Genomic DNA, 11,545 nt, shown 5'->3' on the forward strand with positions numbered 1-11,545 from the left:
GATGGTCTCTGTTTCCAGTTTGTGTACATTTTTCACATTTTCACTAATACTCTGCGAGAACTTGGCGAGTGTTTGAAGACACGTCATTGTCTTCCATGCAAACTATGTGCAAGTGCAGAAATCTGCTAGCAACTACTTTGAGCCAGACAACGACTGGAGGAGGCAGTCTGCTTATTTCAGCCTTGAGTACCACTGTTGTCCCTCTCTTGGTCTTGATGTTATCTGGGTTTTTAGAATTCTTAGCAGGAACTGGGACAGATTAACTCTGTGAACCACATGATTCTACATTAATCAGCAAGAGTAAACCTTTGTATCTGACATGTGGGGCAAAGTTCTCATCAGTGATTATTTTAAAAATTCTTCATGTCATAATCAAGAAAATAATAAAAAAAAAATCTTATAAAGATAACCAGACCACAAGTGCCAATACATCAGGGTCTTCAAAAACATAGCAGTACTTGGGACCAACCTTCAGTCCTTTGCCATCCTGCCATCCTTGTACCCGACAATGAAAGGGTCTGGGAAAGCGCTAACACTACACTTCAGCTTTGCTGTGCTGCCTTCAACAAGGACCACATCTCTGAGGTCTTCCAGGATCTTAGGGGGGCCTTTCTCTTGCCGCTCTTTATGTGACCTAGATGAGAAATATAGGCATTTATAATAAGTAATAAGTAATAAGTTCAGTGAGTCTAAAAGGTTTGAGGGCACAGACTTAATAACTGTTGGCATAGGTACAATCTCTTGAAGGTGTTTATGGTGCACTGTAGACTTCATGAGACAAGTCAGTCCATCCAGTGAATATGTTGTTATCTTAAGGGGTAAAAAAATCCAGCAAACAAGCATCTTAAACATTTCTTATGCCTTTAAACCTCCTTGAATGTCAGTGACACCAACAAGAATTAAAGATTCTCTTACCTGTGTCCATGATATAATGCCTAATAATAATATTAATAATAATTAAGTATTGCACCCGGGAGGGGGTGAAGTCTCAGCTTTGGACATCTGCAGCGGAAAGAGATAGTAAACACTTATTTAACAATTTCCAAACTAGTCTGACCGGAAATTTCTCTTGCAGCAATTCTTTACAGCGTATTCCCTCTTCTTACCTTGGAGATCCTGTCAAAGATACACACAGCTTCAGATCCACTACAGAGTCAGCAAACCTAAGAAATCTGATGCTTTATAAGCAGTAAGTATTGTGTCATACAGTCATTCATTCTCCTTTGGTTACTACACATGATGAGATTGAAGATGTGCAACATATTATCCAAAGATATTTTCCCATCTTCATATAGAAATCAAATACTCGTGAGAATCACTGAAGCAGTTCATAGTTTAGTTATAGTAGAGGGAGTATTGGAATATGGATCTCCTCAGGGTGAAAATAAGCGCATAGTTGTTGGTCTTCAGGGTGATGCAGATGGAGTGGTGTAAGGTTGGACTTACCACGCTCAGTAATTCTTTATGGATCAGCCGTGATGTGTATACCATTTTCAGCATGGTCTTACATGCAGCTTTCAGCCAAGAAGATGGCAAGTTTCCCCCTTATATTTGTCACATTTCCTTTATTGTTCTTAATCTTAACAACTGTCATGCCATTTCCATGCCAGATTCAAATGTTTCACAGATAAAAAGCAGAAGCCGTAACAAATACAGTCACTCAATAAATAAACAATTTGCAAAAGACACACGCACACAAAGCGGCCACAGTCATATTATCAAAATAAAGAAATAGTCATTCTTTTTGACAAACTACAATCTCTGTGAGTCTAATATCTGTCACGAGGCACTGCAACACATTCCACAAAATTTTAATACAAAATGTAGAGCGCTCTAGTGTCCCCCCCCCCCAACCCAAACTCGTGTCGTCTGCTTACAAACAGCTGTCATTTCATTTAAAAGATGAACAAATAAAGTTATTATAAATTGCACAGACATTTAGGATTTAATGCAACGTTGCATTTCATGCAGGACTTGCATGTTTCCATTCAGGTTTGAAACAATTCCCCTAGTGATTATACTCTGCATAGGAAAAGGAGCCAAAGAAGACAAGAGCTGCAGAAGGGCAGTATTTATCTAGCAATAGCATTAGACAATAAAGCAACAGTGAAATAATTTCATAGAATTACCAACTACTTGTCAGTTAATACACAGTAAAACAACTCATGATTTTATGTATGAAGCAGCTTTTAAACACCAGAAAAACCGAATCCATCCACAAATGGATCTAAACTATCATAAGTGTTACACTTTGAGTTAAGTGAGCAAATCTGTGCTTGACATCAGTACGTATGAAAGCAACAGCATCAAAAATCAAATGTGCTGGTCTGAAAACTTAGTTTACCCCCAAAGGGGAAAGCATATATTATAAAAAAGCAAATTAGCCTTTGATGTGCCGTAAAATGATAGAATCTGTGTTCAGTTTAGTGCTAGAGCCAAAGTGCTGACTCTAAGAGGACAGATTCCAAACAAATGTTTGGAATATTATTATATTTTTTTCTCTGAAAATAAAGCAGTTACAGAGCCTTTCATAATTTACTGTGTATATAATATTTAAAACATATATTCAGATCTGCATATTTATGGATATCCATACTTAAATATATCTTTTATAGACAGCTTTTTCTGGCATGCCCCACTTGAGAAAGTTTACATTTCAGTTATTTCAACTTCAATGAAACAAATGAGTAGAGTAGATGCACAGTTGTATCTGCGAACTCTTTCATTTTTTTTCATAAATAATATTGATTCAACTTAGTTTCACTCCATATTTTCTAAAGCCACCTGCAGTGGCTCTAAGCCCCATCATTGGGGCCTGCCCCACAGCTTGAGAACCACTAGATTTTCTAAAGGTTTTACTTTTTGTGATCCGATGTTTATTATGGTCTTCAGGGCTCATATGATGAATTTATGCTATTAGTGCTTATGGTGTCTTGTATGCTTGTACAGCATGGAAACATATAATTGAGGCTATACATAATTTAGGTTCAGCTTAATGCTAATTATAACGATTTTAACGTCTTTTTATATATTAAAAAAAGGTTTTGCCGGTTAAGCCTACATTCTTTAAAAACAATGAAGCAAACTGCTTTCTCAAAGCAGTAGCTGTTGGTAATTAAAAACACTAAAATAAGGACTAATACACTCAGAAAGGTCTATTATTTAATTTTTATTTTAAGAGTTTACTTTAAGCCAATGACAGCTTATCTGTGGTGAAGAAACTAATGCCTATTTGCCCTGCAAAACTGTCCACATTATCACTGGGAGAAAAACAGTTTTATATGGAAGCTCAAAGATGACAACAGAATAAGAAATTTAAAAAGTAAATTCTGCTTTTGAGAATGAGATCATCATTACCGTGCTGTCTAAGAACACAAGGAAAGGGGAAAATGCAGACAAGTGTCCTATTCTAATAGCCCTTGTAGAGAAGCCAGCAGAGTTTCCTCTTAACTCAGTACATATTTTTTAAAAACAAACAAACAAACAAACAAAAACTTTCTGGAACTGCTACAGTCTTTAAAATCACTGAAGTGCCAACAGCACAATCATACCACTACAATTCCCTAAACTCGTTTGTGGGTTTGGAGAGTGACTTTTGTTTAAATCAAGGACACAGAATTAGACATAATTCAGTGCATTTACAACCCTCTCTCCTTACCTTGGCTTTCATTAATGCTGTTTTGTCAAAGCTGCAGACATCGCTGGGTTACACAAGGCATTGTTCAGCATCTGTGCCCTGATACACTGGACTGTGGCCTTTATGACACAGGACTGACACTCCGGACTCATTTTTTGACATCCAGGGTAAATGTTATGTATATTTTACCCATCACCCATCCATTTTCTTAACTACTTATTTTGGCCTGTGGGAAGAAACATCTGCAGGGGTACCCAGAGAAACCCCAAACAGGCTCAGGCAGAACACACAAAGTCCACATAGAATGATGGCAGATTCAGACTCGCTGTTGCTGTGAAGCAACCATGCTAACCACAGCTCCACCTTGCCAGTCATTTTTCTTACCCCTAAACTAAACTTAACCAGAAAATTCAGCCATCCCTCTTCTTTAGTGCTTATCCAACGTGGGTTTGTGGCACACACTCTCACATCTACTACTGTAACACACTTAAAATAGCCAAGTCAACCCATGCAGGGACATGGCGAAGATGGGAATTCCACAGAGAAAGTCAAAGACAAGGAAGTTTGAATGTTCTTGCTGTGAGGGGACAGTGCTACCCACTCCACCACCACACCCAAAACAAATCAGCAAGTGAAAAAAACAACAAAAAAAACCCCAAAACGTGTAGTAAACACAAAAGTTTCAATCTGACGTGAACCTGGGTCTCCTACCACTGCAACACCTCCATCCTAATACCTAATATCTCTGAAACACAACTGCTACCTCTCTGTGGCCAATACCATCCCTGCCTCTGTGCAACAGAGAGAAGATGCTGGCAGCATCTGACAAAAACAGCATTATCTGATGCCATGGGATGATAATGCATTAAAAATTCTAGTCAGGAAACATTAGAATATCAACTATAGACTACTATTTTAGATGTGCTCCAGTGACAAAGGTATCAGTTGTTTCAATGTGTACTTTTAATTATGTAGATTATCCCTTATTTTAAAGTTGTGCTAAGAGCTTTTTGCTGAGGAATTAAATGAGCTTTTCTACTAAATTATGGCCGGTGATCACACTGTATTTGTTTTTCCTCTCTTTACAATGTTCAGCCAACAGTAAGAAAGGAATTAATTCAAAAATGTTTGCAAAGTTACAAACCTTGAGGTACTAGCTTGAAAAGAACGGCCTGCCCTGTATGAACAAGGTTCACGGTATATAAAATGCAGTCAGGCTCTTTCAGAGAGTTCCTTAATGCATTAGATTCTCTTTTAGAACCAGATAAGAAATAGAAATTATGTTTCTGTAGATCACAGCCATTGCTGGTTTTGTGAGTTTTTCTTCTTCTGATCAAGTTCAAGTCAGACCTGGAGGGACCACCTCACTGTAGCCTCAAGTTTTATCTCGCTTGGAGGATGTTTGCCCTCATTCCCACCATAAAGTCCTGCCACAATGGTGTGGAAGTTCTTTTCACTAGGTGACAGGTGCAGTGGGTGATACTGGCACATTCGGTGTGGCAGGGCTAGTGGGGGTTTGTGGCGAGCTCTGGTAAGACCGCAGGAGAACTTTGTGCTTGGTTGCCACCTCCGCTCGCCTGCGCTGCTGGTCAGCCAAGAATTCCTTGAGACGGGTGGTTGTAAAGGTAAGAGTTTGCCTACGAAGGCGCATCAAGTAGGCATCTTGAAGCCAGGAGTTGCTGAAGCAGTCCTTGATGGATGGACGGGCCCTGTTGATGATGACAAGGAGCCAAATATTACAAATTGGCAATACTTTCAAAGTACGGCAAAAATGAGACTAATCCATTATTCAGCTTACCATGGGTAGCTACAGAGGATCTTTTTAAGAAACAGAGAGGCACTTTGGGACACATTCTGGTAAAGTTTAGAGAGGTCAAACTTTGCTGCCTGGATTCTGGCTTCAGTCTCCTGAGGATCATTATCCATGAAAGCCGACCTGCCGCTCAACCTGAAAAATCAGGAGGAAGATTTCATACTAGCAAAAGAAATATATAATAGAATGATACCTAAAAAGTCTTGAAATTAAAAATACAAATGTAGCAGACCATTCTTAATCATAAGCCTGATCTTATATAAAGAACACAAATATATTTCTATTTAAAGAGAACTTAGAGGGTGGAAGCTGTGAAAGCAATACTCACATGATGAAAGTAAGCACGCCTACACTCCAGATGTCAGCTGGTGGGCCCACAACATCCCCTTTCAACATCTCTGGAGCTGCAAGAAAAAGGACAAATTCACAGCCTTTATTATCTGTGTGTACAAAGAGCTTTCATTTATCACTTTGACTTAGATTTTTGTTTGTGTGTGTTAGAATTTCTGTCCTGATAAATGGCCACAGTTAAGATTACATAACGTACACAAAGGTTGTTTCTCTATTCACAATGCCCAAGATAACTATAATATATCTATTATAGTTATAATATATCCAAAAGACAAAGTCCATATTTAAATGCACAATCGTTATTCTTTAACTGCGTTGGTTTAAAACCATCAGTTATTCAGTACATATATATTGAGTAGTATAATCAAAGGCTCTCTTATAAATGAAAAACAATTCCAAGGACCCTCTCGTAGTTCCAACATAAATCAACTTGTATGGTCAGTTTCACTTGACAGTGTCAACTGACTCAAATATTTCACACTGCTTTCAAGCTAGCTAGTTGGCTAAAACTGTAAGTTAACTAATGCTGCTGTAGGCAGCTTGTTAAACACTGAGAAAATGAATTATCTCATGACAATTTGATTATCTGTTGTCCCAAAGATAACATGGGTGGAATAGGTGGAAAGGCCACACTTGTATAGCCACTACCTTTACTGAAGTTCATTATAGTAAAAAAAGTGGGTCAAATGACTGATTTATAACCATTTATGTACATCCTGCTATCGGTACATACAAAATATTTTCTCTGTATGAAGTTATCTTACATTTAGCAAACACTGGCTGACATGCTCATTAAACTTAAAAAGAACAGCATTCATTTTGTAATATGCTGAAGGTTTTCAGATGAAAATACATTCAATATTTGCTCCCTATCAGCTCTGTTTTAGTCTTCATCCACTTGTAAGTAAAATATCTGCCTTTTAAACTCTTGATTGCTCTGCTGTGTTGAGCAATTAGACAGAAACTGTCATGATTGGTGGTTCTCCGCTCTATTTAATTTCAATTCCATTTTCATTATATAGTGTCAAATCACAGCAGCAGCTGCTTCAAGGCACTCTCATGGTTTGGAGCCTTTTAAGTTGAACTCTAATTAAGGAATTTATTATCATAAGATTTTCCATAGTTATTATTGTCATCATTGTATTATTGCCATTGCACTGTTAAAAAACAAAAATCCTTACACATGTACTCCAGTGTTCCAACAGGAGGACTGAATTGCTTCAGGAAGAGAGGGTTGTATGTCTGAGCACTGCCAAAGTCAATGATCTTGATGACATTCATATGGGTGACAATGATATTGTCCGGCTTGATGTCCAGGTGGAGGATGCGTCGAGCGTGGAGGTAGTCCAAACCTTGGAGGATCTGCACGACATAGGTTACCACGTCGTCTTCCGAGTAACGGAATCTAAGAGACACGATTAAACAGCTTCTTAACCACTCCAAGTAGAACAGTTTAGGGCACTCGTTTATGGATAGTGCTAAAAATGGCCCATCAAATCATACCTATCAATAAGGCTGTAGAGCAGCTCCTTCCCACTGCAGTACTCAGAGATAAGCACCAGGTAGCGTGGCGTGACATAGGCTTCGTGTAGAGCCATGATCCTTTCGTGATGAAGCGACTTGAGAATGTCATATTCCTGCAGCACTGCTTGCTTGTTGTCTGCCTCATATGGAACAATCTTAGCCATGAAAAGGTTGCCTGTGGCGTTCTCCCGACATTCACGGATCACACCAAACCGACCTCTGCATGAGAAAGAAATTATATAAACTTCCAATGGAAAAGCACAGAAAATTCTCCATGTCAATTATAAATAGCTACTAATTCAGACCGTAAATGTTTTACAACACTTATCACCTTGCTTTCTCATCCATGAATGTATACGGTTTCTGTGGAACTCCCTGACGCAGAGATCCCTCTCCAGGCTTCCCCAGTGGGGTCCTACGTCCTGATGGAGTGATCCGTCCTGATGGAGTGATCCGCCCAGATGGGGTAGTGCGGGTGTCCCCTCCTTGCAACACTGGTGTCAAGCTCTGCACCACCACCACAGGTGGGGAGATGGTTGCGGGAGTGACTGAAGGGGTGGTAGTTGTCGGGGTGGAAGTAGTTTGGGAAGGTGGAGTAGCACGAGCAGTGGCAGCTGGCACATACATTGGCACAGATGAAATAGGTTTCCCTATTATAGGTGCAGGTGGTGGAACAGGGGACGGAGGTTCGTTGGTCAACTGGGGGACAGTATGTACTGGACTCTGAGGTTTGGGTGGAACAACAGGCGGGGGTGTCAGCTTTGTCTGGGGTTTGCTCACACTGATGCTAATAGAGCTCTTGGCTTTGGCTGGTGTGGCTTGGGCAGTTGTTGTGGTCTTAGCAGGAGCCGGCTCTGTCGGGGCAGTACTAACAGCAGGACTGATGGTTACTGGAGAGGCAGATTTAACCAAAGGTGGAGCAGGAGCTGATGTTGATGGAGGGGCAAGTTGGGCATTCGTCACTGTTGTGGATTTACTGGGAGCTAGCTTCATGGGAGGCACTTTCATGGATGACATCATTACAGCAGGGGGAGGAGGAGAAATTGCAGGAACAGTCTTCACCACTACTGTGGCGCTGGATTTAGCTGGTTCTATGAAAAACAAGAAAAGGCAAGAGGCTACTTGATTTTATGCATTAATGCAACAAATTCAACACAGAGGTTTGTTTTACCGCAAGTGGAGTCGAATAATTTGTCATATATATCTTATTCCATCAAAAAGAACAACAACAACGAAAGATACAAATGTAAATCTTTCAGTTTTGAAAGTTCTTTAATCATTTCATTAACAAGGGTATGTAAAACAATTGAAAGTTTTCTTTAAATACCTGAGGCATCCATGCTCAAGACCTTTGAGAGGTTGCTGTAGGGGCCCTGGCCAGCTTTGTTGACACATGCCACCCTGAATCTGAAGGAGCCCCCTGCTGGTAAGTCAGTCACATTGTAATAACAGTCTGCTATCCCAGTGGCCACAATCAGCCAGTTGTTCTCACCTGAGGACAGATGTGGAAGGAATATTAAGATCACTTGCTTAAAGTAGCAGTATGAAATTAAATACTCCCTTTGACTGAGGTTTTTTGTCTTTATTTAATTTAATTTAAAAAGACATGCTTAAGAGTTAAACACAAGTACACCTAAAACACATTAGTGTGTCTCCTTATGATACTTGATCAAGTGATCTTAGCTTAAAGCCTATATCAGAATCAGAATCAGAAAGACTTTATCCCCAAGGGCCACATGGCAACCAAATAGAGATATGCAGTGTCTGGGATTCTAGTTGCAATTCCTCTTTGTCACTCGCCATGTCTCATGAAATATATATATGCAATACATGTGTTTTTCTGTGCTTGTTTGAGACCCAAGTTTGTTCAGTGTAGTCCTTTCAAAACCTCAGTTTTAGGTTTTGAAAGGGTTACTTAGGACATCGTCTTGATGCATTCTCAATCATGCATCTCATCATTGAAAGAGGCCTGTGGACACTCTTTCAATGATGAGGATGTAACATCCTGGACAGGGAGGAACGCTGGTTTGAGGGCGGAGTCAAGGAGGCCATTTACGTGAAAAGGGAAAGACCATTTCTAATCGAGGAGGGGGCCTAAGGGTACATCTGTCACCATCTTACAATCCTGTGATTGCAGCCATTCCCCAACTCTCTGTGAATGGGACTCATGGCCATTGATCAGTGGTCTTTGATCAATGGTCATGAGAATTTGCATAATTATGATGAAGGCGACCTCACAGCTCATTGTTCCTTCAGTGGGCTGGTTTCACTTATTATGCAAATGTACTGTTTATAAGATTGGTGAAACCTGCAGTCAGCTGAGACTGAAGAAGTCACTTGGATGAGTGACATCCTCCCACTGAAAACGCTACGTCCAGATGAACAGAATCAACTTTTGGAGAGTTACTTAGGATAGGTCTAATAAATCTAACAATGGATGTACAGCAGTGTTCATCTAGATTACAGAATTATTGCAAACACAGACCCTCTGCTCGCCTCTCCAGAGAGTATGTGCAGGGAGCCATTGTGTCTGAAGGCCTCCACAGAACCAGTGCAGTGTTGTTGTACTTCTGAGGAATCTCTGGGGTCCCAGGACGGTTGGGCAGGCCTGTAAAACAAATATATTAGTATTACTAGTAATACTGTTGGGATGAAGTAAACGTACTTCTTCAAAGACTCAAACAATGTCTCATTTCTTACGTGCAAGAGATATTGTGCAAGAGCTTGATACTGAGGCCAGCGGGTTCGTAGCCACACATTCATAGACCCCTGCGTCCTTTTTGGTGGTCTGCATTATCATCAGCAGCTGCCGGCCATCAGGACAAGCAATCATATTCATCCTGGCATCAATCTCTAGGGGCTTCTTGTCTGAGAAAGCACATATGCACAGGAAGGGAATTTTAAAGGTGAATATTTATTTCCTTTTTCTTACCTACCCTTTTCTTACTTGCCCTGTGTCTGGTTGTGAATTTAAGCCCATTTATGCTGTTTAAGGATACCACTCCAAACTCCTTTTACCAACAGCAACATTTATGTTCACTGTATGTAGCATTTGTAATTACATCATATTTGCATCAATATGCAACGTAATGTGTCTCTGCACTCATGGATGTTAGAGGAATTATGCAAATTACTGCAAAAAGCAAACAAAATGATTCTATTCACACGCACATGTATTACCCTCACTAAGACACTACTGTTTATTCACTTTAAAGATCATCACCTTTCATCCAGGTAATGTGTGGGTGGGGACTTCCAGCTGGCAAACAGCTGAGCGTCACTGGATCTCCCTCCAGCAGCACATGATCTCTCAGCTTGATATGGAATACTGGAGGGAAATCTGGAAGTTGAAGACATTACAATAATTAATCGCATAAATACTGTATGATGAAAGGTAAAACTAACAGTTATGATTATGAAGTAATTTTTTAAAAAATCTGAAATTGAGCATATCTGAGGCCTCAGCAAATACATTTCTGTACATCCTATTGGGCAAATGTCATGTATAAAACCCTATTTACATCATAATGTTACTTTAAAATATAACGTGTCTCAAGATAACTATTAACTATATAACTAATATAGCATGTCTGTGGCTGTTGTAGCCTTTGCAAGATGCTTTACAACCCACTACCACCTTGTTATTTTAATGCTGTTTTTGGCTTATTTGTATCAAGTGATGGTTGCATTTTTTTGTAATGGGGTCTTGCTGCTGCTTTTTGCGCCTGAGGCTTCCCAGTCTGACTGAAATATACATTTTGCTAAAAATATATTTCTTAGTCACAAGCACTTTGACCAAGCAGATGGAAACTGTCACATTATAAAATACCACTATTGCACGGTGACAATAATGTCACAGATCCACTCTTTGCTGGTGATGTTTGGTTTTATTTCTGGTCTGGTAAAGAAAGTGAAGTGTCTGCTGGCTGTAGCTTCGTATTTAATGGCTACATATAAGTAAGTGGTCTTCCTATTGAAATAAAAGGAGGCCCATACTAAATGTCATCATTGCCTTACCCAAATACTTTATGCACACTCTTATATAACTTACCAGAAGCCAGTTTGGAGTATTGGCGTGAACGTAAGGAACTACTATCTCTGGAGATTGCTGTTGGTATGTCAGGCTGTGATACTGTCTTATCTCGCCTCCCTCTAGTCAGGCCCCATCGATCCCAGCGGGATCTGCGCTCAGCCTCCAAGCCTGCTACAAGAAAAGAAAT

The 11,545-nt window shown here is 39.9% G+C and overlaps 1 protein-coding gene across 4 annotated transcripts in view; it reads right to left on the bottom strand.

Annotated features, from left to right (window-relative positions):
• Positions 1 to 1,537: 1,537 nt before the first annotated feature.
• spegb (striated muscle enriched protein kinase b) overlaps positions 1,538 to 11,545 on the bottom strand; it is a 40,640-nt gene continuing 30,632 nt past the window's right edge. For 3 of the 4 annotated variants that reach the window (XM_006793699.3, XM_006793698.3, XM_087853112.1), the window contains exons 31-41: positions 11,377 to 11,529; positions 10,549 to 10,665; positions 10,026 to 10,193; positions 9,811 to 9,933; positions 8,653 to 8,817; positions 7,657 to 8,416; positions 7,305 to 7,544; positions 6,983 to 7,206; positions 5,779 to 5,854; positions 5,436 to 5,585; positions 1,538 to 5,346 (exon numbers count right to left, since the gene is read on the bottom strand). In XM_006793699.3, the coding sequence (XP_006793762.2) occupies positions 5,094 to 5,346; positions 5,436 to 5,585; positions 5,779 to 5,854; positions 6,983 to 7,206; positions 7,305 to 7,544; positions 7,657 to 8,416; positions 8,653 to 8,817; positions 9,811 to 9,933; positions 10,026 to 10,193; positions 10,549 to 10,665; positions 11,377 to 11,529 (2,429 nt within the window). In that variant the 3' untranslated portion in view covers positions 1,538 to 5,093. The remainder of the gene's footprint in view (positions 5,347 to 5,435; positions 5,586 to 5,778; positions 5,855 to 6,982; positions 7,207 to 7,304; positions 7,545 to 7,656; positions 8,417 to 8,652; positions 8,818 to 9,810; positions 9,934 to 10,025; positions 10,194 to 10,548; positions 10,666 to 11,376; positions 11,530 to 11,545) is intronic. The other variant, XM_035909030.2, reaches the window with a different exon arrangement.

Source organism: Neolamprologus brichardi, chromosome 16 (genome assembly GCF_056152115.1).
Source record: "Neolamprologus brichardi isolate AB-2024 chromosome 16, ASM5615211v1, whole genome shotgun sequence".
Lineage (NCBI taxonomy): Eukaryota > Metazoa > Chordata > Actinopteri > Cichliformes > Cichlidae > Neolamprologus > Neolamprologus brichardi.